This window comes from Aulonocara stuartgranti (assembly GCF_965226115.1).
Source record: "Aulonocara stuartgranti genome assembly, chromosome: 13".
Lineage (NCBI taxonomy): Eukaryota > Metazoa > Chordata > Actinopteri > Cichliformes > Cichlidae > Aulonocara > Aulonocara stuartgranti.
The window spans coordinates 1,294,923-1,321,332 of NC_138949.1; the positions used below are offsets into that span (position 1 = coordinate 1,294,923).

Consider the following 26,410-nt stretch of genomic DNA (forward strand, 5'->3'; position numbering starts at 1 on the left):
AGAGTTGTTTTCGTAGACTGAAGACCAAATAAAGAGAACCGTTTTCCTGTCAATTCGGGAAATATCGAATGAGTGGACACACTTTTATTTTGAATAACTGAAGCTACAAAGGTTACATAGATTTGTTTTTGTTTCTGGTGTGTAGCACAGTGAAGTTCCCAGATGTGACCCGCGAGCAGAAGCAAAACACTAACATAACGAGTTTGTTACAAGAATATTGTCGTTTTACTTACTTACTTACACTAAAACACCTCAGTAACGATTACCTATCTGATAATATACATGCTGAACCCTTTGTTTTGCTGTAATCATCATCACATTATCTAATTTGTTCACCCACAGTTTGATTGAGATTCGATTCAGAATACTTTATGGATCCCCATAGGTAGGGTGACCATATTTTGATTTCCAAAAAAGAGGACACTTGGCCCAGTCATGAAGAATTTTAATAATACTGTTTTGTTTAAAGAAAATTTTAACATATTTAAAAGATGCCTTTTCTGTGCGGTTAATGAATGGTGAAATAAAAAATGTCATATAGGCTTTTGCAAGTCAATAAGTGCAAAAAACAAAACAAAAACAAACTTAAAAACCTCTGGAATTAAATAATGTTACAGAAATAATGACTCATCTGTATAAGAAAAATTACCAGTGAGGTACCAGTGAGGTATTGTGCAATGGTTTCTGATTTCTCAATTAATTTTGTTTGCATGCCACCATTCCATTTTCTCTGTTCGGTGGTTACTGAAGTCTGAGAAATGCCACAGTGCTGGATTTCATTAGCTTCAAGAGTGACAACAGCTTCAGTCTTGGTGCGGGCACTGCTGAACTTTTTAGCTGTGTTAAAGTCTGGAAATGCTTTTTTTTTTTTTTTAGCAACACACTAGTGCAATCCATGGATCTGTAGCTATTGTGATGCTTAGAACCTATAATGAATGTAAAGGTTAAGAAACTGAGAAAAAGTGTTCTTGGTCATCAATCTTGAAGTTGCTTCGAAAATATTTTTATTATTTTTATTCCATATATTTTCACACATGCTACAGTTGTGTCGGGGATGGGTGGGTGGGGGCTGGAGCATATCCCAGCTGTCTTAGGGGGAGAGGCAGGGTACACCCTGGACAGGCCACCAGTCTGTCACAGGGCTAACACAGACAGAGACAGCCATTTGCACTCACATTGACACCTATAGGCAATTTAGTGTTTCCAATTAACCTATCCCCACTAGCCTACGTCTATTGCAGCATAACTAAGGGAGGATTCAGGGTCACCTGGTCCAGCCCTAACTATATGCTTTAGCAAAAAGGAAAGTTTGAAGCCTAATCTTGAAAGTAGAGATAGTGTCTGTCTCCTGAATCCAAACTGGAAGCTGGTTCCACAGAAGAGGGGCCTGAAAACTGAAGGCTCTGCCTCCCATTCTACTTTTAAATACTCTAGGAACAACAAGTAGGCCTGCAGTGCGAGAGTGAAGTGCTCTAATAGGGTGATATGGTACTACAAGGTCATTAAGATAAGATGGGGCCTGATTATTTAAGACCTCGTATGTGAGGAGCAGGATTTTGAATTCTGGATTTAACAGGAAGCCAATGAAGGGAAGCCAAAACAGGAGAAATCTGCTCTCTTTCTAGTCCCTGTCAGGACTCTTGCTGCAGCATTTTGGATTAGCTGAAGGCTTTTCAGGGAGTTTTTAGGACTTCCTGATAATAATGAATTACAGTCGTGCAGCCTGGAAGTAATAAATGCATGAACTAGTTTTTCAGCGTCACTCTGAGACAGGATATTTCTAACTTTAGAGATGTTGCACAAATGGAAGAAAGCAGTCTTACATATTTGTTTAATATGTGCATTGAAGGACATGTCCTGGTCAAAAATGACTCCAAGGTTCCTCACAGCGTTACTGGAGGCCAAGGTAATGCCATCCAGAGTAAGAATCTGATTAGATACCATATTTCTAAGCTTTTCGGGGCCGAGTACAATAACCTCAGTTTGATCTGAATTAAGAAGCAGAAAGTTAGCGGCCATCCAGGTCTTTATGTCTTTAAGACATTCCTGCAGTTTAACTCATTGGTGTTTGTTATCTGGCTTCATGGACAGATAGAGCTGGGTGTCATCTGCATAACAGTGAAAATGTATGCTATGTCTTCTAATGATGCTGCCTAAGGGAAGCATGTATAATGTAAACAGAATTGGCCCTAGCACTGAACCCTGTGGAACTCCATAATTAACCTCAGTGTGTGAAGAGGACTCTCCATTTACATGAACAAACTGGAGTCTATTAGATAGATATGATACAAACCACTGCAGCGCAGTACCTGTAATACCTACAGCATGCTCTTGTCACGGTCTGGGTCATTTTGACCCGGCATTTTCTGTTTCTCATGTTTTGGTGTTTTTCTGTATTATGATTTGTATGATGATCTGATTCATTAGTTGTGCTGTTTTTGATTATTATTATTCCTCCAGTCTGTCTCTCAAGTCTGTCTTTGTAAATTGTTTCTTGTTTCCTATTTACTTTGAAGGTCCATGTCATATGTTAGTGTATTCAGTTTTACTTCCCCTGTCTCGTTAGCCCTAATTTCTCCCAGCAGTGTCTCCCTCCTTTTTCCCATTCCCTGATTACTCCCCTGTGTTTTTAAGCCCTGTTTTCCTTTGCTCTTTGTTGTGTTGTACTTTCTACATGCTGTGTGTTTGTCATGTTCTAGTGTTTCTGTTCCAAGTTTTGTTCTGAGGTGGCTGTAGCTCAGGAGGTAGAGCAGGTCGTCTAGTGATGGGCAGATGAAGTTTCATGAAGCACTGAAGCTTTTCATCCAGTTGGTTCACCCCAGCGCAAAGCGTCTTGAAGCTTCATTTGCTTTAGTAGGACACCTACTGGACGTGAAAATATTAGTTGGCATGGATTTGAAGAGTGTGGCCTTTTGCACACAGCCTGTAAATGTCAACAACAAAAGGAGTGTGTAAAACATGTATATTGTAGTGATGGCAGTATACTGTGTATATTTATACCAGCAGTATGGAAAATGATTATGGGGCGATTGTGGCTCAAGAGTTGGGAGTTCGCCTTGTAATTAGAAGGTTGCCGGTTCGAGCCCCGGCTTGGACAGTCTCGGTCGTTGTGTCCTTGGGCAAGACACTTCACCCGTTGCCTACTGGTGGTGGTCAGAGGGCCCGGTGGTGCCAGTGTCCGGCAGCCTCGCCTCTGTCAGTGCGCCCCAGGGTGGCTGTGGCTACAATGTAGCTGCCATCACCAGTGTGTGAATGTGTGCGTGGATGACTGGATATGTAAAGCGCTTTGGGGTCCTTAGGGACTAGTAAAGCGCTATATAAATACAGGCCATTTACCATTATTTGGAAATGCGTAAAATGGAAATGATCATTTACTGTGAGGAGTGGTTGGCGTGTGGACAGTGATTAGTGTTTAGGGGACACGTCATTGGTTTTTGTTTAAAAACAACACTTTCTCCACTGTGGCAGGTCGTAGGCCATTTCTTGTTTTGGACAATATTTCCCCTGCTTTTGAAAACACTCACTCACAGGGCACAGATGAGGCAGGGGTACACAGGTATGTCAGTGCTAACTTATATAAGTGAGGATAGACATATTTTTGTCTCTCCCAGTATTTAAGGGGGTCCTCCAGCCTTCCAATATTTGGCTCCGTTGGACCTCAATATTCGCATCTGCTGTTACATTTTGTCTGTGTCTGCCTGACACTCTCATCCAGGCGACGCCACAGGTTGTTACCTAAACAATGAGAGTTTTATGCGATACTAACAATTCAATTTTCAATTCAATGTTATTCATATAGCGCCAAATCACAACAACAGTCGCCTCAAGGCGCTTTATATTGTACAGTAGATCATACAATAATAGATACAGACCCAACAAACAGTTTATATAAATGCAACTCAAATGCAATAACAATAGTACCGTGGGAAACAGCCTCAACAGTTTGTGATGTTGATGGCTGTGGTGGTGGTGTGGAGGAAGAGGAGGTGGTGGAGGCCCTCATTACGGAAGCACATTCTGCTTTCAGTCTTTTTCTGCTTCGCTAGCTCTTGCAGGGCTGAGAAACCAGAGTTTTCTGAACCTTGGGTCCAGCAGTGTCGCAAGGAACATAATGCTCATGGTTTGTATTTTATCCAGCTTCTTTCTCAATAGCATCCTCAGCTTCTGAGCCAATGGATGGTGATTTTTCCATTTGTTCATTGAGGCAATGACCCAGCATAGTGAGCAAAGGTATGACCTTTGACCCAGACTAGAGATGGCACGATACCACTTTGTCCGATACCGATATCATAAATTTGGATATCTGCCGATACCGATATGAATCCGATATAGTGTTTTTTAATCAACAAAAGTTTTTTTTTTTAAATATCTTGCTGCATTTTGTGTAAGTTCATACTCAAGTTTAAAACAACAACTACACTAAAGCTATTCTGTTATACCTGTATGTAAAAAAAAATAATTTCATAGTTCAGCAATACTGATCAATCTAATAAACTTAAACCTACACCATCCTCCCTATTCTGGTATTTTAAAGAGTACTTAGCATAAATATTAAGCAACCTAACTAATAGGGTTCCAACTCCCAGCAACAACAAAAATAAATAAATAAAAAATAGGGAACCACCCCTCACGCTCCACCTCATGATGCTTAATCGACGTAATCAACCTTAATTTGATGCAGTGTGGAAAAAAAATGCACAGCAATCAATTATTTTTCAAGAAATATTAAATAGATTCAACATCTTTCTTCTACAGAACTGCAGACTGCACAGATGGTAGCTTCCCAAAGGAAAAAGTACTATAGCTTACTAGGGTATATTAGACTTAATAGTTACTATATACAGTAATTGACTTCTATTCATTTTACATCAAATTAAAACTTTGGGTGTCAGATAATTATTTATTAAAAGCTAGACATTTTAAATGAGAATAAGAAAGAAAAGTATGTCTTTGTGCCCCCTTTTCCCTGTTAATGCCCTATCGGCCCCCCTGGCTAAACTTTGCTAGATCCGCCCCTGCACAGTTACCAGCGTCAGCTACGTTGAAAAAGATCCTCGAGTAGAAACTAATAATAAATACATTCTAACAACAGCTGATCAAGCTTAAACGTGCTGCTGTTGTTCAGCCGCTGGTTTCCTCTTTCTGGTGCAAAGTGGGCCAAAAACAAACAACAGAGACGGACTCGCGACAGAAAAGCCGATCAGCTAATCATTAAGCAGTTTCATGATTGAAGTATCAGCAAGAAGAGGCAGTCGCTCCATATATCGTTTGTTAAGCTTAACGCAGGAATGCTTTACAAACATTCAGAGATGGACTTACACACTTGCTTTACTTCTCTCTGGGATAACTTTGTCGGAGATGAAATGCCGGGTTGCTAGCGAAGCTCCACATGCTATCCAGACCACCGACAGGTCCTGCATGCCACAGCCGCTCTATCACGTGATGCATACTGCTCCGACGTGCTAACGTTCTGAGGCGAGTTACGGCGTGTTGCAAGTTTTGTGAGGTGCTTTCGTGATATTTAATGGATTGGATTACATTTTTTATTTTTCTCCGATATCCGATCCAGTAATTTAGGTCAGTATCAGACCGATACCGATACATAATATCGGATCGGTCCATCTCTAACCCAGACACCCTTTTTTCCTGAGAGAGCTCAGTGGTTGCATCGTTAAATAAGATAAGATAAGATAACTCTTTATTGTGGTGCTAGGACAACTAGAAACTCTGAAATTATACCAAATTCCACAGATGAAACAGGTGGGATGTTGAATAGTGATAGTTATAGTATATAATAGCAGTAAATAATATAATATAATAGTGATAGCGAATAGTTATCAGCTATTTTGAAACAAAAAAGACACTTTTTTATCCATAACAGCAAATGGACTGTACAACAGAAAATACAAATGCTATTTATGGTCTCCTCACAACAATGATAAGAAAAATAAACTGGGCCAATATGGCATGTTTGTTAATACACATGTTAATAATAATAATAATAATAATAATAATAATAATAATGGATTGGATTTATATAGCGCTTTTCAAGGCACCCAAAGCGCTTTACAATGCCACTATTCATTCACTCTCACATTCACACACTGGTGGAGGCAGCTACAGTTGTAGCCACAGCTGCCCTGGGGCATACTGACAGAAGCGAGGCTGCCATATCGCGCCATCGGCCCCTCTGGCCAACACCAGTAGGCAACGGGTGAAGTGTCTTGCCGATTACAGATACGCTTCCCAACCCCCTGAGCCACGGTCTCCAGGTCTCCGAGTGTCCAGCATTCAGAGGCTACCTGAGGACACTCTTCATGTGAGAGAAAATCTGCTCACACAGATATTAGAGACAAATACTGTCAATAAGGCCTCTGCAATGTTCTGAAGACAGTTAAACTTGTCAGGTAGTGATGTCCAGCAGGTGAAAATGCAGCTCCATGAACACGCACTGTGGATTCCAGCTGCTTCGATGTCGCATTAACTGGCATTAACTCAGCCAGTTAATGCAAGACAAATCCAGCTGCTCATTAAAGAATTCTGGTTTGATCAGAAAATAAAACATTGGTCCAAACACCTGAAAGTCCCAAAAATGCATTGTGAATTCTGTCTCGAGTCAGTGGTGCTGATGCTGCGCTGAGCGGAAAAGCTCCTGAAGCATTTGAAGTGTCGGAATGTGGAAAGCTAACAACGTCTGGTGAGAGGGACGTTGTTATTTTTAGCCAATAAGTAAGTTATTTTTAGCCAATTACAAGTTGAATCTGGTAGTTGGGGTTGTTAGCTAAAATACTGTCATTAAGAAGAGGCACAACTAATGTGTCTATGTGAGCTGATTTGCGATGTGCACCGCTGGTGCGGCCATTTCTTTTTTAATGCACCTGCTCAAATTAATGCACTGCGTGTCGTGCCCAGGGCTGGACTGGGACAAAAAAAATCAGCCCGGGCATTTTGACGAGAGACCGGCCCCCCAGGTATTAAAGCCATAAAGCCTTTGAATGAAAACAGACGCTTTTATGACAGTGATGTACAGTCTTGTTGGTATATGTATGATTTCTATACATTTTACGTCAGATAAAAACTTTGGTTGTAAGCTTCAGATAATTATTTTTTAAAAGCTAGACATTTTAAATGAGAATAAGAAAGTATTTCTTTGTGCCCCCCTCTCCCTGTTAATGCCCTACCTGCCCCCCTGGCAACATTTTGCTAGACCCGCCCCTGCACAGTTACCAGCTGTCAGCTACTTAGAAAAGGATCCTGGTGTTATTTGTCTCTCAGAAACAGTTCATAACTTCAACTCATTCATGTCACCTAAAAGGTAAACCTGTTTCTCCATAAACCTGTTCAGCTCTGATGATCCAGTAAGGACATCTCCTGGTTTCATCTTCATGTTTCCCTCTCACCACATATCCAAACCGACATCATGACCAGCAGCTTTACAGCTGTGGCTCCAGCAAACATCAGCTGATACTAGAAATTAATATTAAATAAATTCTAACAACAGCTGATCAAGCTTAAACGTGCTGCTGTTGTTTAGCGCGACATCTGCTGGTTTCCTCTTTCTGGCGCAAAGTGGGCGATAAACAAACAAGAGAGAGAAGCTGATCAGCTGATCATTGATCAGTTTCATGATTGAAGTAGAAACAGGAGAGACGAGGCAGCTGCAGCGTAACGACAGAATAACTCCAGCTTTGTGTCTTTTTTCATTCTAGCTGAAGTCCAGGACAAACTGTGTTCCTTTTCAGCTCAAAACGAAACGCGTGATATTTTCTCTGAATACGAGACGATTCTTTTTTTTAACGGGACGGTTGGAAACTCTAACCTTATGATTAAAATAAAGTTCACTATCAGTAACATCATAGCACCCACCCAGCTGTATAGAAACTCCATCATGCTAGCTAATACGCAGTACGAGTTATTGTAACTGACTGTAGAAAGTCAGCACAACGAAAATAAATTGCACCTAAACTTGGTTCATATCTGACCCAGATAGACTGCAGGTCATAACTTCTTACCTGAAGTTCAGTTCACCTGACACTCGGACCGGTGCTGCCTCGGGTCTCTGCTCCTCTTGTCTCCCCTTTCCTTCATCCACCTGCTGGCCTCCACCACTTGATGTTACTGAATCTGTGGAAGCTACGCTATAGCCACCATCAAACAACTGAGTTATTTTTACACACCGGCCAGCATCTGGCCAATCCACCACCTCTCATTGTTTATACCGTTACAAAAAACAAAAACCAAAAACCATATGCCCGATGGCCAGTCCATCGGGCATACCGGTGTTCCCCTTATTCTCAGGCAAAGCTCTGTAGTGCCTAAGCATGGATGAGGTGTTGTTGTTATATCCCAGCTCCCTGGCACATAGCAAACACTTCACCTTGTACGAAAGTAAAGACAGCTCAACATAAATTGTATTGCACCATCAGTATTATGAAAATACATCTTCTGTAGAAATTTACATACCTTGTTGAGAGGAATAAGATCAAAATGTTCCCACACAGGGGAGGACATCCTCCTCTTCTTAGCTGGCTCCATTCTCTCCTGACTTTCTCTCCTCACTCTCATAAACCTCCAAACGGTCTCCAAACTCTCACTAACCGCAACTCTCCATCAAACACCCACATTTTGAATGAAGTCTGAGGGGTTTATATCGCTGTCATATCTCGCGGCAAAGTTCGAACCACTTCCTGAACCAGTCATGTGGTACAGCCGGGCAGTCTTGGGGGGGACAGCGAGGCTTCGGACGTCATCATTTTCAGCTCCTCCCATCAATGAAGCAAGCCTCGTTACGCATATCGCGGAAACACCCCCTCCATTTGTAACACACCCAAAGAAAGATTCTAGGTCTGACCAACCGTCTCTGTCGTGGGCAAAAAGATGACAGTCAATAAAATTCTAAAAGATTATTTATTGACAAAAAAATATATCAAGAGATAAAAGATAAAACAGTCCAGTGTCCCATTTATGAATTGTATAAAAAACACACAGTCCCAAGGCCAGAGCCAGCTATGCCACACGGCCAGTTGCACTCCACGTGTTGCCTGTAACAGGGTTAGAAGTTGTCCTTGGAGACCCACCACCCTGCAAGCATATAGCCAGTGGTCACTCCAGCCTCTGCAACTCTGCTGCCTTTAGGCTGTGGCATATAATAGGCCCTGGCCTGCACAGAGAGACAAAACGACACTTTCACTATAGAATTCATAGGACAAAACCCATCCATCCCAAACATATCTGATTTCATCACAGTACATACCTGCACAGAGAGACAAAACGACACAGCAGTGTTTGTAGTGTGGGCTATAAGAAGACCAGTGTATCAGTGCAATCAAGTACACCTGCCTCTAATTAGTCCAACCCCATTCCACCCATTGGCTCACCAAAAATGTGACACACACACACACACACACACACACAAAATCACTCCCAACCCAGTGCAACTTCACACAATAATATGGAGCTGAATTAACACAGGCACATTAGTCTACCATGTTACACATTACTCGACACAAGCTTTGAAGCCCCGATACAGAACGTCACATCACCAAGGTCACCTACTGATCAGAAGGTTGCCGGTTCGATCCCTGGCTCCTCCAGTCTGCATGTCAGTCTGCATGTCAAGTATTCTTGGGCAAGATACTAACCCCAAGTTGCTCTCTGAGACATCCATCGGAGTGTAAATGTGTTTAGACAGCACTAAGTTTAGAGAAAGTGACTGGGTGAATGTGGCATGTTGTATAGGGCGCTTTGAGTACTCCGTGAGAGTAGAAAAGCGCTATATAACAATCCATTTTGCTTTTGTGAGAGTTAATTTTTAAGGAGATTTTTCCAGCAATAAAGCTGCGTTTTGAGTTCCAGCCCCGTCTTTGAGAGTCTTGCATTTTGGGTCCTTTTTACTGCCTGTCACACAGCCTATTACCTATGACAGAATGATACGACCACTACATGGACCCAGCAGCACTCTTCCCGTCTGATGATCTTTGGGAGGATATAATTGATTCTGTGAATAAGTTATGTGACCCGGCCCATCGAATCCATCACTGAGGAGGAAGCAACGGACGCGCCACCAGCGCATCACCCCACAGCCAGACTTCAGGATGTCAAAGCAGCCAACTGTGGTGAGTGAAAAGGACACTTTTTCTCTTTCTTTGGACCTTGGGATTGTTTATTCTGGGGCTATGTTTTTTGAGTCAGCTGCCCAGCCTGAAGCTCAGTCAGCTACTCCTCCAACAACTCCATTTTCATCACAACCACCACTCCAGCCCTCAGTTCAGCCAGCTGTCCAGTCGCCCTTAGCAGCCCGGTCTCCTGTCCAGTCGCCCGAGGTGGGTCGAGTATCCAAAAATTGTACTCAAGTAAGAGTAGCATTACTTTAAAATATTATTACTCAAGTAAAAGTGAAAAGTACTCATCAAAAAAGTTACTCAAGTAAGAGTAAAAAAGTACTTGGCGAAGACTACTCAAGTAGCGAGTAACTGTTTGAAATGTCAGATTTATTTTATAAATAAATGCTATCAGACAAACAAATATAAATACATATACAAACTTTAGTATTTTCAACAGGAATATATGTAAAAACATCAACGAAATAGGGCACAACAATTCTAATTTCCAGATTTCAGTTTTTCACAACAAAGCTTTTTTCACCAATACCTACAGTAAATAATATAAATGTATAAACAGTGCAAACAATTTCCAGTGACAATATATGCTGTAAACTTTATATTCATTTTTGCTCCAAATGGCACAGCAGCCTCAGAGAAACATCAGCATGAGACATCTTCAACATATGTTCATACAAGGCAGCTCAGTTTACCATAAATTGTATGGGTGTGCATCTATTTCTGCATATTTAGCAAAAATGTGCCATTGTGATGGTTAAGCTTCAGCAGCAGTTTGCTCTCAAGGTTCTTTCTGTGAAGCTGTGACTATTTAGCAGTGAACAAGAGTCCTGCATGACTGAGAAGTCCTTCACAAGCTCCAGATGCAGGAAGAGCTGTATTGGTTGTGATCGACAGCTTCTTGAACGCCATGCAATAGATCCACACCTCCAGTGAATGGACATGAAAGGTACCTCTCCAGCTCCTCTGCTTCTGGCTTTCCTGACCCCATGGATCCATCATCTTTGTTGGTTAGGCTTCTGTTTGTGCTGGCCTCATCCAGCTCTGAGTCTAGGTGATGTCTGATGAAGTGGAGACCTGTGGAAAGATGTATGGTTTTCAAAAGAATTAGGTCTGGTCATTATAGTGCTGTATACACTGCCAAACTGCAGATATTTGTTTGGAGCTAGCCTTCAAAAGCTGTCCATACACTGTGCGATTTTTGGCCCATTTTGAGCCGATTTTTCAGTTGCGCAACCATTTTGGGGATCGGCCCGAGTTTTGCCTTAATCGTGTGTCGTGCATCGTGTAGTATACATGGGGTAACGAAAAGCAGTTAACACCTGACGACCAGCTCCCAATCATCAATCGTTTGGTCGCATGATAATCAAACCTGTTTGAAATCCTGTCGCCCCTCAAGGCAGCCTCTCACACTGCGCACGCACAAACACAGAAATGAAAGAGAAAAGGTGGAGCAGCACGGCGGTGCAGCGTGTGATCTGGACACAAGAGATGGAGGCACAACTTGTAGAACTTTGGAAAGCTCATCCGAGTACGTAAGCGTATGCCACCCAGGCAAGAAAAATAGAGCTATATCACGTTATAATGTGAAAAGTTTATTGTTATAACAATATACTTTTAATGTTTGTACAATATACTGTTCACGCTTGAACAATATAATATCACGTTCGTACAATATAATATTTATATTGTACGAACGTGATAATTATGTATATTGTAATAACGTGATAGTATATTGTACAAACATTACATTCTCACGTTATAACGTGATATAGCTCTATTTTTCTTTTGCCTGGGTGGCAGCTCTACGCTTCCGTATCCGAGGCTTTTCAATGTGGCCTCACAAAATTATCACGACTACAACAACCATGAAAAGAGCTGGATGGACATTGCTGCTCAATTACAGCTGCCTAATGTTTTTCAGTAGTAATTTAGCAAAGTTGATGGTGTTGTGTGTGTGTGTGTGTGTCTTTGTGAGTGAAAGACAGAGAGAGGGAGAGCAAGGGACCGATTTTGTATGATAAGCTTCATGTTATGAACGCACAGTTTGAACACTCAGGTCGCATCAGAGTATCAGACTCGCAGCTCGAGCTCGACACAGCTGCTGCAACATAAGACTGACATCCAGCTAACTACAGCTAAAAAGATATTTAGAGAAAACTTACCGTTTCCTCAGGTTACACGAGTTGAGTTATTTCACGCTGAAAAGTTGGTTTGTTTTGGCTCTCACTGAAGACACAGACACTGAAGACATAGCTGTTCTTTTGTGCTGCTTTTAAGCGAAACATTCTTTGTATGTGAGGAAAATGCTGTTCATCCTCTTCAGCTCTAGCGTAGACTCTGCCATGTTTTCATGTTTCTTCTTTCCGTGTGTCTGCTACTTTGAAACGCTTGGGCCACTCTGCCCGCCACAGTTTCAAACTGGTCATGTGACTGCATGGCCACATCTCATTGGCAAAAATGTTACCGGAAACTCCACTAGTGGCATGTTATCTAATGTGTTAGACTAATTTTATTTTATTTTTTTAAAGTAACGAGTCGAATTTTGCAAATGTAGCGGAGTAAAAGTACCGTTTCTTCTTCACAAATGTACTCAAGTAAAAGTAAAAAGTATCATGCAAAAAAGGTACTTTAAAAGTACATTTTTTTCAAAAACTTACTCAAATAAATGTAACGGAGTAAATGTAACTCGTTACTACCCACCTCTGCATCTGACACATATCACCTCTGTTAAACAAATGTCAGAGCAATTAAGAAATGTAAGTTTGTTAAATAAGATAGAAGTTAGTGACATTTGCAAATGTTTTATTTAAAAGAATGAATCTTTTAGGTCCCTGACCTAATTTCTCAGTTGGAGCTCTAATCAATCCATCCATCCATTTTCTTCCGCTTATCCGGGGCCGGGTCGCGGGGGCAGCAGCCCAAGCAGAGAAGCCCAGACCTCCCTCTCCCAAGCCACCACCTCCAGCTTATCCGGGGGAACACCAAGGCGTTCCCAGGCCAGCCGAGAGATATAATCTCTCCAGTTTGTCCTGGGTCTGCCCCGGGGCCTCCTCTCAGTGGGACATGCCCTGAAAACCTCACCCAGGAGGCACCCAGGAGGCATCCTTGTCAGATGCCCGAACCACCTCAGCTGGCTCCTTTCGATGTGGAGGAGCAGCGGCTCTACTCTGAGCCCCTCCCGGATGGCCGAACTTCTCACCCTATCTCTGAGGGAGAGGCCAGCCACCCTTCGGAGGAAGCCCATTTCCGCCGCTTGTATTCGCGATCTCATTCTTTTGGTCACTACCCACAGCTCGTGACCATAGGTGAGGGTAGGGGCGTAGATCGACCGGTAAATTGAGAGCTCCGCTTTTACACTCAGCTCTCTCTTCACCACAACAGACCGGTACAGCATCCGCATCACTGCAGCCACTGTACCAATCCGTCTGTCGATCTCCCACTCCCTTCTCCCATCACTCGTGAACAAGACCCCGAGATACTTAAACTCCTCCACTTGGGGCAGGGTCTTGTCCCTTACCCGGAGTGGGCACTCCACCCTTTTCCGGCTGAGGACTATAGCCTCAGATTTGGAGGTGCTGATTCTCATTCCCACCTCTTCACACTCGGCTGCGAACCTTTCCAAGGCAAGCTGTAGGCCATCACCTGATGAAGCCAACAGGACCACATCATCTGTAAAAAGCAGAGATGAGATCCTGAGACCCCCCACAGGATCCACCGAGGGGCTCTACCACCAAGTAGTTGTTTAACTGCCTCAATGACCTCGCCCTCAGAGATTGGCGGGTCATCCCCTTCGTCCCCAGACTCTGCTTCCACCACGGAAGACGTGCCAGTGGGATTGAGGAGATCCTCGAAGTATTCCTGCTACCACCTGACAATTTTCTCAGTTGAAGCCAGCAGCACTCCACCCTCACTACACACAGTGCAGGTAGAACACCGCTTTCCCCTCCTGAGTCGCCAGATGGTTTGCCAGAATCTCTGGCCTGTTGGTACCTATCAGCTGCCTCTGGAGTCCCACAGGCTAACCAAGCCCGGAAGGACTCCTTCTTCAGCTTCGTGGCTACACGACAGGCACCAACTATCTTGCGGCCGCAGCTCAGTGGAGCGGCTTCGGCAATCGAGGTGCTGAACATGGACCATTCAGACTCAATGTCCCCAGTCTCCCTTGGAATGCTGTTGAAGCTCTGCCGGAGGTGTGAGTTGAAGATCTCGTGGACCGGGGCCTCTGCCAGACGTTCTCAGCACAGCCTCACTGTACGTTTGGGTGCGCCAGGTCTGCCCAGCATCCTCCCTCACCACCAGGTGGTGATCAGTTGACAGCTCAGCCCCTCTCTTTACCCGAGTGTCCAAAACATATGGCCTCAGGTCTGGTGACACAATTACAAAATCAATCATCGACCTGTGGCCTAGAGTGTCCTGGTGTCACGTGCACTTATGGACACTCTTATGTTCAAACATGGTGTTCGTTATGGCCAAACTGTGATTTGCACAGAAATCCAATAACAAAACACCGCTCGGGTTCAGATTAGGGAGGCCGTTCCTCCCAATTACGCCCTTCCAGGTCTCACTGTCGTTGCCAACATGAGTATTGAAGTCTCCCAGTAGGACAACAGAGTCCCCAGGGGGAGCACCCTCCAGTGCCCCACGCAGGGACTCCAAGAAGGCTGGGTAAGCTGAACTGCCACTTGGTGCATAAGCACAGATGGGAACAAACCCTCCCGTCCACTGGGAGAAACCCCAACATACCTGCAGCAAGCCAAGGGGATACCAAGATACCCACCCGAGCCCGACGCCTCTCACCAGGGGCAACTCCAGACTGAGACAGAGTCCAGCCCTTCTCCAGGAGACTGGTTCTAGAGCCCAGCCATGCATTGAGGTGAGCCTGACTATATTTAGCCGGTACCTCTCAACCTCACGCACTAGCTCAGGCTCCTTCCCCACCAGAGAAGTGATATTCCACGTCCCAATTGCCAGTCTTGGTAGCCCGGAATCGGTCCGCCAGGACCTCCTCTCCTGGCCGCCGCCCGACATTGCACCTGACCCCTACCATGCCTCCTGCGAGCCGTGACCCTGCAGCAAGATCGGCGCATGTCCCTTTTTCGGGCTGTGCCTGGCCGGGCCCCATGGACTAATGCTCGGCCACCAGACGCTCACGCTCGGGCACCCTCCCTGGGCATGACTCCAGGGTGGGCCCCCCGGTAACCCTACCCCGGGCAGGGTGATCTGTTCCCTGGATGGTCTTTTCATAGGGTTCTTCTGAATCGCTCTTTGTCTGGTCCCTCACCCAGGACCAATTTGCCATGGGAGACCCTACCAGGGGGCAAAAGCCCCCATACAACATAGCCCCTGGTATCCCTGGGACACACAAACCCCTTCACCACGATAAGGTAACGATTCACAGAGGGGAGCTCTAATTAAGTTATAACTGTTCTAAGACTGTAACTTTGAAACGATATTAATTATTTGGGACATGGGAAAAGAACTACACTGGACATCACCCGGTTATATATACACTGTATATATACTGTATATAGTTCATAGAAAAAAAAACAAACCATGCAGGGTCCATCTGCCGACTTCCAAACCCTACAGGCCCTGCTTCTAATATCTTGATTGGTAAACAAAATGGACAAAATGGATTGCTTCATTAGCTTTCCAGCTGGAACAGCTTCAACTCTTCTGGGAAGGGTTTCCACAAGGGTTAGTACTGTGTTTATAGGAATTTTAGACCATTCTTTCAAAGTGCATTTGTGAGGTCTTTACAGTCCCGTGGCAGCTTTACTTGGATGCAGCTGCTCGGTCGTGGAAACCCATTCTGTGAACCTCTCCATGCATTGTTATTGGGCTAAACTGAAGGCCACATGAAATTTGGAGGTTTCTAGCCACTGACTCTGCAGAAAGTTGGCAACCTTGGTGCACTGTGTGCCTCACAGTCTGCTGAACTCGCTCTGTGATTTTACGTAGCCTACCACTTTGTAGCATGGTTGATGTTATTCCTAATCGTTATCACTTTGCTATAATACCACCACTAACAGTTGACTGCGCAATATTTAGTAGCAAGATATCTGTGTTCTCAGTCATTCAGGTCATCGTAGTCTAAGGAGCTTGGAAAGAAAAGTGTCTGGACTTCTTTAAGTTGCTTGAAGATGTTTCACCTCTCATCAGAGAAGAGAAATGATGAACTAAAGAAGCTTCTCGGAAATTTCACGACTGAACTTATTCCACAGGTGGCATTCACTGAGCTCCTGAGAGTGAGCCATTCTCTCACAAATAAAGCAGTCTGCATACCTAGGTGTTTGATTTTACATACCTGTGGTCATGGAAGCAATTGGAACACTTGAATTTGATGATTTGGATTTCTGTGGGAATTTTGGCAATACAGTGGTCCCTCACTACATCGCGTTTCAGCTTTCGTGGCCTCGCCGTTTCGCAGAATTTTTTTGTGCAAATCTTTTTTTAAAACAATGCTTTGTGTTCTGGGTCCTGATTTACTGACAATGGTTTACAGCCAATCTCGTGCTGTGTCTCCTGTACAGTACAGAATGCGTTCAGCTTGTCAAATTTACACAAATCTTCACTAGCAGTGTGACTCTGAAGTGCTGTACTGTATGTTTGTAAGTTTTCTCCCCAACAAGAGAGAAAAGTGAAAATGTTCATTTCTGTCTGAGAAAAGTGTATAAAGTGTGTTACGTCTCCCCGAGGGCAGGAGGGGATAACACAACAACTCCGGAAACTCAGTACAGGTGTTATGAAAAAAGGTTTAATGGCAGCGCTCTCACAAAATAAACAACCCAGACTCAAACAACAAATGTGGGGGAAATAGGGACAGTTAGGTTGTGCCAAAAAAAAAAAAAAAAACACCAAAAAGACAAAACCAAAACTTAGCTGAGCTGAGCTACTATCCTAGAAAAGCAACAAACAGGAGAGATAGACCCAAACCTCAACTTAAAACAAGCTCAAAATTACATGGGTGGCACCAACCTACTTACCTAGTGTTTCTAACACAAAGACTCTACGTGAGTAAGTGTATGGGGTCCCCAAACTCACCTAGTCCACTTTACTCCCACCACAATCATCAAACAAAAGAAAGACAGCAGGAAACCGTCACACATGTGTCAAACAATTCAAGGAGGAAAGAGAGCCGCGCCCACCACAGGTGAGTCTCCTTATCAAGGGCTTCACTCCTGGTTTGTCCAATCAGGGCCTCCCTCCTCTAATTAATTGGACGTCCCCAGATTGACATCAGCCTGCAGTCTGCGACCTAAGGGAATGGCAAACAAAAGGGGAGGGAAAGAAAACATGCAGCCTGCAGACACGTAACAAGTGTGTAGTGAGGGGTTTTACAGCCCTAAAACATCTATAATAATAATTTTAGATAAATAAAGTTGGCTACTTTGCTGATTTCACCTATCGCGGGTTATTTTTAGAACGTAACGTAAACGAGGGACTGCTGTATAGTATATATGACAGTGGGTATTGTCAGGAAAAGGATTGAACAATCTGAGTCTTACTAATTTATCAGTTGATAACTGCTAACTCTTGTGGCCATGGGTGAGATATTGCACAGAAACACGTTGGTTTGGCCAAAACAAATAAATCCCTACTCAAACCCACAAATCAGTCAAAGCAATTTAGTGTTTTCAATGATCTTTATTAAAGTAAACTCTACACTTTTACTATTGCTTTTATTTTTTGTCTTTGCACTCTCAATTAGAACCTTTTGCAATCAGCACATATACAACTTTTCAATCGAACTACACTTTTGAGAAATACAAAAATATCACAGTACATTTTCTACTACGTCACCTTCACCTGTGAGGTCCAGAACCAATGAGCCAGTTTCAGAACCACAGCAGCTGCCTGGACTGTGTCAACATGTCTTGAAGTAACAGCACCATGGGCTATGAGCTAACCACATCGAAGAAGAGGGCCACTCAAACACACTGTGTCATTTGTGTCTGGTAACTGTCTTGAAGAGTGTTGGGGCTTAAGTGGACCAGAAAACTGAAAACAAAGAAGATAGCACTTTCCAGAGCAAAGCCAAAGCCATGTCTAATTAAGAGAACGTGGTGCCAAAGTAATAGTCTCAGAACATTTGGGTTTTAGATGATTAGCTACACTGTACATGTGTGACAGTGTATACAAAGCATGAGCAGCATATAATTCAGGACCTCGGACAACCTAAAACGCTAAGCTGATATGGTGACTGGTACTGATTACACTATAATAGATGTCAGTGTAATCTGCAGAGAAAACAAATGTGGTTGAAAGGTGAGACGGCAATGTCTGGGACTTGTCCACTGTGTATGGTTTGCACTAAAAATGTACATTTGCTGAACCAAATTCCTAGCCTTCAAAAACAGGCACATGAATAATAAAGCAGACATTTCAGTTTTGTGTGGCTTATTTGGGTTTTTCTGAGTGCGGCCAGAAAGTTTTTCTTTTACACTTCAATCATCCAAACAGTGGTTTTAGTTCTGTTTGGTGCATCAGAACAAGGCAAATGCACTCTATATCACTGGACAAACGAAAGGCTTATAAAGGAGTGTTTACACAGTATGTTTGGCTTTTACAATATGGAAAACTTTGGACGAAAAAGGATGTGGATCAGTCAAATGGACAATGCTGCTTCCAATAGGTCTGCCATCTCCATCCACACTGCTGTATTCTGTGCATTTAAACTAGTCAGTGCTTTAGATGTGGTGAAGAAGGGCTGGATGCGTGATTTTAATATTTATGGTCATGCTATTCTAAATTCTTTTTATTGCGTTTTAGTCAGGAGTCTGTTTAGTAGCTGTGTTTAGACAGCATTGTAAATTAGATTAAGCAAATCTAGTTTGCCTTAAAGCATTTTTATATTTATATAAAAGATCTATTAAACGTTCTGACAGCTGCTGGAAATCTGGGGATTCTATATTGGAAAATTATTTTAAAACAAACAAACAACTTAGCCCAAATGGGACTGATAAGGTGTTTTGACTGTTGGACAGTGTAGCTCGAGAAGGCCTTGCAGACATTGTTTGCCTAAGCAGTGGTGAGGTGGCCTCTGGTTTTGGTCTGGAGCTGTTCATGTCACTTCTCAGGCAGGCTAAAATGTACAAATGTATCCCACACAACAGAAAAAGCACCTTCAGCATTCCCTCACTCTCGTCCCATTCCTATTTGCTTACGTGTCATAGCCTATTACAAAGTATCAAAAAAAGATTAAACAAAATACTGAAAAATCCTCACCAATAGGGACAATAAAATGCTTCATATTAAACTTTTTTTCTTCTTCTCACAAATCATTGTTTTGTCCCACACTGTAATGATTCATATCCATGGTGACAAGACTCTGGTGAGTGAAGCATCTAACACTACACAGGAATGTTGCAGCATAAAAAATAACTCACGCAGTGGTTTCCTTTAAAACAAAACTAAAAACAGAATACAAAACAGTGAAAATGAAGTGAGGATGAGGAGGAGAGATCCCTGTCAGTCTTAAGTTGAGGAGAAATGAAGAAAGGAAGGAGTACACCGGAATTCCACATTTACATAACGATAAACAATGATAAAAGATCAGCCAGGAAGAGCAGGTAAGTGACCAGGCTACTTCACAACGCTCTGGTGGACAAACACAAAAAACGAAAGTAAGTCTGTGAATTGGGGAATGGGAGTCGATTGCACTGCCTATGTGCGCTTCACTGAGTCCTCGGAGCAGGAAGCAATGGCCCTAACAAAATCACACGTAAGTGTGGTCAGCTCAGTGCAGTGGCAGTAGCTATGCTGGAGGCTGGATGGGACTTCTTGGCCCAGGCTGACGCTGAGCAGATTTTGTCTCCCCGAGTGTGCTGCTCACGGAGAGAAGGTTGCCATCTCCAGGGATATACGCTGCCATAGTTCCTTGGTCTGTTTGCCCCTTTTCAGGTTCTGCAGCACATCATTAAACTGCATCATACCCACAGGAGTCAGACAGAAAGCACCTCTTGCGCTGCGGATCATGTTGACAAAGTCATCGTAGTCAGCAGGTGTCAGGTGGATGAGCCGGTGGTGAATATGCTGCAGAGAGAAAAGGAGGTGACACTGGACAATGTAGCCTGAACCTTCCTATTTAAGTGGAGCTACTCACACATAACACATGCTGGACTATAATTGTGTGGATGCCCTTATGAGTTCCTGTTTCTCTTTATTCTTTATTATTCTGGTTGCTTCCGTACGTTTTTTGCTGCTTAACTACTCTCTCAGTGTTCATGCTATTTGCACCGTTCAAACTTCGAAAAATTCTGCTCTTTCTGCTAATTATTACTATGACTTTTGGTGCTCATAACTTCTATACTTTTTGAGATATTGAATTTTTTATACAATCTTTTTTGCCCATTTCTGCCATATTATCAATGGCGTCACTGATTTTCCTTGCTGGGCTGAGCTGTGTTTTAGCTCAGTGAGATGAGCAGCCGTTCTCAGACTGGGAGTCTGGGAGTCAAATCCCGCTTATGGCAACATTTCTTTCAGTTACCAATTCAACTTATTTAACTCTTTTCAACACAAATTTCAGCTTTTTCACCCCTTTTCAGCAAAAGTTTCAGTTTTTTCAGTTTTTTCTGCTGTTTTCAGAAAAACTGAAAATTTTCAGAATTTTCACTTCTTTTCAGCACAAATCTCAGCTTTTTTCAGAAAAAAAACTCTTTTCAGCAGAAATTCTGCTGATTCACCTCTTTTCTGCAAAATTTTCAGCCTTTTCACCTCTTATCAGCACAATTCTCAGCAGCTTCTGCTCATTTCAGCAAAATTGTCAGTCTCTCCACCTATTCTGTGTGAGAATGAGTTTGGCGCAGTGAGATGAGTGGCTGCCTTGAGACCAGGGCCCTATTTCAGGAAGCCGGTTTAGTGCAAACTCTGAGTAAGTATACCCTGAGTTAACGAAAACTCTGGGTTTTCGGTTTCACAAAGCGAGTTTAGATTAATTCTGAGTGAGTTACTATGACGACACACTCCGTGAAGCTAACCTGCCCCCTAGCAGGTTTACTTCAACTAACCCTGACATTCTCCGCCTCTTTGTCAGAAACCTGACTGTAGGAAGTGTCAGACATGGCGTGCCCCTCCCTTGAAGAGCCAGTAGATGTTGAAGCCCAAATTCTCCGCAGAGCTCTCCGCCGGGAGAGTGATTAGAGCGCGTTCGGACATTTTATCATTTCCTGATGATCTCCTGTGTGAACGTTACCGTTTTTCAGCACAATCTATAATTTATTTGAATAACATCCTCAGGCCTAATATTGCTCATGTGACACATCGCGGACATTCTCTCAGTTCTGTACATATTATTTGTATTGCACTTCGGTTTTTTGCAAACGGGAGCTTTCTGTATAATATTGGTGACGCTGAGCACGTTTCCAAGGCTACCGTCTGTCGGGCAGTCAGGAATGTTACAGTTGCACTGAAACGTCTCCTGTACTCGTCTGTGGTGTTCCCCGGTCATAGACCCACAAGATTTATCAAAGAGGGATGCCACAAAATTGCAGGTATCAGGATGAACGAAACTTAATTCATGATGTGGTGATATTTGAACTACTACTTAAATTTTACATTTATTCTCACGGTTCCCAGGCGTGATTGGCTGTATAGATGGCACTCACATTCCAATCATTGCTCCTTCAGTAAATGAAGGAGACTATGTGAACAGGAAGTCTTTCCACAGCATTAATGTACAGGTACATAGTTCCCTGTAGCATTTCTAATTTCAATAAGTGCTTACAGAGGGGAAATTAATGTAGCCTCTAACTGCAATTGATTTACATGGGACAAACAGACCAAGCACTATGGCTCATAATACAATTACACCTTACCTGTTTGGACTATATTTTTATATTTCATTTTTACTTGCTGCCAGGAACGTTTGGGGCCTGTTGGGTTGCACCTGCGCTCACATCACATCACAAAATAAAATGTATGAAATAAAAAATAAAATAAAATATAATAAAATAACGTGTTAAATGGGTGGAAATCCCTAGATCAATGTTTAAATTAACACTCACGCATTGACTCTGTCGGCTATGTTTTGCCATGCATGCTCCCTTTCTTTTGCAGCTGAGGCTGTGTTACCTTTTTTCCGCGGAATTTGCATGTTATCGGCATATGCTGCCATCAGAATTTCGGCCTCAAGCGCTGTAAAATACATTGACCGCACCTTCTTTCCCTCCGTCTCCATGGTGACTCGCTTAATCTGTGCTCCACTAATCAGGGCTTTATGTATCCTCGTGCGCGCGCTTAACTTGGGGTTAAAGCAACTCCGCGTTGACTGAACTAATTGTTATCAGCCTTTCTGAAACCGAATATTCCGAGTTGGACAGTTCGGGGTTACTCAACCCTGAGTATCGTTTTTCACTCTGAGTTTTCTAAACCGGCTTCCTGAAATAGGGCCCAGGTGGGCCAGGTTCGAATCCTGCTCAGGGCAGCGTTTTTTTTTTACCACTTTTCAGCAAAAATTTCTCCGTCTTTACCCCTTTCAATAGAATTTTTGGCTTTTCACCTGTTTTCATCAAAAATTTCTGCTTCTTCACCTGTTTTCAGCAGAATTTTCAGTTTCTTCACCGCCATACAACTTTTTGCAACTTTTCAACTTTTTCAGCTTTTTTCAGCAGACATCTTCAGCGTTAAGGCATCCACACAGCATTTTCGCAGGAAATGCAAATTTTTCTAGTTTACAACAGTGTTTCTACAAAGCTAGGCCACTGTAAAATTCAACCAACTTACAGATGTGCTTAAATGATTTACAACCTAAGTCCAAAAAAACAAAAATGTAAATTTAAAAAAGAATGATTTTCTAATCTTATAAACCCATATATTATTCAGAATCGAACAAAAAGAACATCTCAAATGTTTAAGATGAGACATGTTACTGACCTGTTGCCATTCAACCTCAATTAGTTTCAAAATGTTCATATAGCGGTTTCTTTTCAGCTTTCTTTTCAGCTAGTTGCCCAGTTCATTTTAAATTTGATGACATGAAGATTTTCTCAGTTTAAACATTTGATATGTTTTTGATGCTCTACTGTTAATAAATTATGGCTTTATGAGATTAACAAGTCATTGCGTTTTGTTTGAACTGGTATTTCACACAGCATCACAAACTTTTGGAACTGGAGCTGTAAATCTACATAATTGCTCGGTGCAGCCTCCACAACATCTGACAATTAGCTGCTGGGAGGATATGTCAGTCACTATGAAGTGGCCGGAAAAAAAATACAGAAAATATGTAAAAAGAAAATCAAAATCGGCAATCGAGTCAGGGTATTATCAGATTCAGGTTATCACAACAGATTCCCAATCGGTCATGTAATAGAAAATTAATTTTTTTCTCATTTAAAGTGCTGCAGTGCTTATGCTCAGTTGTGGCAGCGTAATGGAAACTTCCACTCAACAATCTAGAACTAGCTCAACTCATGTCAACCTCAACAGCTGAAGAAAACAACTCTCTTTTGCGGGCGCTGATAATACCAAGGGCATGAAACAGCGTACTCGTTGTAGTGGAGTGTTTGTTAGGTTTCATAGCGAGCCGCGTGAGGTGGTATGATCAGTTTGTTACTTCCTCCCTTTTTGTGAACGCATAAAGGAGTGGGAGCTCCACTTCCGTCTCAGAGACTGCATGACAGCATCTTGCTGGATGTACTCTCTCTTGTGTGCGTGATAATAAACAGTGTTGATTATAGTAACCGTGTCTGCAGACTTGTTCGTTAAAATTTCCACGACAGTCACTTGGGTCTGCGAACACATGTAGACAAATATTGGCCGAACCTGGCTTTTTGCAACAGCTCTATCGTGCTTTCCCTTGTCTGATACTTTTTACTCTCCTTACTGAAAAACTTTGTTTTACTTTATTTGACTGAATTACATTTTTGGCTGTAAAAGATTTTAATTACCTATAAATATGAGATACTTGTGGGAATCAGTCCTGCAGCCCAACCTGCATTACTCTTTGTCATCAACCCCATTATGAATACAGTGGTCCCTCGCTATATCGCGAGATTGTCAAATTTACACAAATCTTCGCTAGCAGTGTGAGTCTGAAGTGCTGTACTGTATGTTTGTAAGTTTTCTCCCCAACAAACGCAACAATGTCGATGAAACATATGGCACCGTCAGCGGCAGCTGGGGGTGTCTGGTTTCATCCTATAATACTGGACTTATTTTTCTACGAAGGTTTGAACTTTTAGAGTTTAAACAAGAGAGAAAAGTGTGAAAATGTTCATGCCTGTCTGAGAAAAGTGTATAAAGTGTGTAGTGACGGGTTTTACAGCCTTAAAACATCTGTTGTAAATTGTAAAAAATAAAGTTGGCTACTTCGCGGATTTCACTTATCGTGGGTTATTTTTAGAATGTAACACCCGCGATAAACGAGGGACCGCTGTATTATGGTGAATATGATGTACCTGCAGATAGGCTTGCTGGCAGCGCTGGACAAGTTGTTGGAAAGCAGGTGTTCGAAGATGGGCATGGATGTGGGCAGGGTTCAGCCTTTGCAAGGCCTCCATGATTAACTCCTGCAGGACAAATGGACTGAGGACGCCTTTTGCTGCTCCAACACAGAACTGGTACACATAGTTGACTCCTGGCAGGATGGAAAGAGTGAGAGAAAATCTGCCTTGAGCCATCTAGACAGGTAGGAGTAACAGTGATTAAGATGGAGGTAGGAGTCAACTGATCCAGGGATTGCTGCCTGAGTTGACTCCTACCGCTGTCTCAATCAGATTTGCATTAAACTTCAGCCAACACACAGATCATCTATAAAATTTCAAATAATAAATCAACTGTCGAAGAGATTAAAAAAAACGAGACAGATTACAATTTAACTGAAAATGACCATGGAGCGGTTAATCCCGTTATCTCTTGAAATGCTCTTGAAGCAGTCTAAAGAGGAAAGCTTATAGCTAAGCCAGCATCAATTAAAATAGCTAAAAAGGAAACATACACAAAAGAAGAGGACTAACTGTCTGAAACTGAATGACATGTGACGCTTCATTATTTCCTTTTTAAAAGGACCCTTCATTATTTAATTTGATCCTTTTGCTACGTCAGGAAGAGGAAGCTGTGGATTGGAGTGAAGCCTGTTTATTTGTCTTCATGGTTACAGCAGGGCAGGGCAGCACGGTGGCACGGTGGTTAGCACTGTTGCCGCACAGCAAGAAGGTCCTGAGTTCAATTCCACCATCAGGCCGGGTTCTTTCTGTGTGGAGTTTGCATGTTCTCCCCGTGTTTGCGTGGGTTCCCTCCGGGTACTCCGGCTTCCTCCCACCGTCCAAAGACATGCAGCTTGTGGGGATAGGTTAATTGGATAATCCAAATTGCCTCTAGGTGTGAAAGTGCGAGTGAATGTGAGTGTGAATGGTTGTCTGTCCCTATGTGTTAGCCCTGCGACAGACTGGCGACCTGTCCAGGGTGTACCCCGCCTCTCGCCCTATGACAGCTGGGATAGGCTCCAGCGCCCCCCGCGACCCTGAAAAGGATAAGCGGGAGTGAATGGATGGATGGTTACAGCATCAGTGCCAGAGATACCGGCAGGATGAACAAACTAATCCGCAGAGCTGAAAGCATCATTGGTCAGTGAGGGACAGGAGGTCACTGAGCTTACTGCTCTCCATCATGGAGAACCCATCACACCAAAATCCACTCCACATGTCGAGGCAGCAGAGCTCCTTCTCCCTCAGTCCGATTCACACTTCCTGCCATAAAGAACGCTTCAGGAAATTCCTGCCACTCTCTATAAAACTGTACACTAACTGTTTTTCTGTGGCAGAAGAGTCCACACATAGTTATCGGTTTTACCCTTTCTTCTTTTTCATATAGTTTAGTAATACAGTTTGCACTACTCTCTTGCACAGTGTCAGTCTTACTTCATTTTTACTTTTGTCTTTTCCCCCCATTATTGCATATGTAACATTTTTGCACTCTCTTACAGTATAAGGCCCCCATTATGCACCTGTGGAACTTTTATTCAAGTTGGTTGCTTATTAAATGTAAACTGTACTCTTTCTATTCTTTATTTCCTTATCCCTTATGGGATCATCATTCCCATCCATCCGCCACAGAGAGTTCAGGCTATGTTGAAAAATAAAGATGGTCATAATTTTACAATCTCTGTTCTCATATACTTCATTTCCATTTATTTTTCCAAATGTTTCAATACATTGTTGCATCTATTTGCCATTTCCCAGCAAAATGCAAAGAAATAATGGATGGCTTAAGACCTAGAACATTACTATATAATTGAAGGCTTTCCTTTTTTGTATTTTTTTTTTTCAAAATTGGCTTCTGTAGCA

At 42.8% G+C, this 26,410-nt stretch overlaps 1 protein-coding gene across 3 annotated transcripts in view; it reads right to left on the reverse strand.

Annotated features, from left to right (window-relative positions):
* Positions 1-16,856: 16,856 nt before the first annotated feature.
* Positions 16,857-26,410, reverse strand: part of zswim8 (zinc finger, SWIM-type containing 8) — a 64,277-nt gene continuing 54,723 nt past the window's right edge. For all 3 annotated transcript variants that reach the window (XM_082556375.1, XM_082556373.1, XM_082556374.1), the window contains 2 exons: positions 24,524-24,702; positions 16,857-20,156 (listed from right to left, as the gene is read on the reverse strand). In XM_082556375.1, coding sequence (XP_082412501.1) covers positions 19,953-20,156; positions 24,524-24,702 — 383 coding nt within the window. In that variant the 3' untranslated portion in view covers positions 16,857-19,952. The remainder of the gene's footprint in view (positions 20,157-24,523; positions 24,703-26,410) is intronic.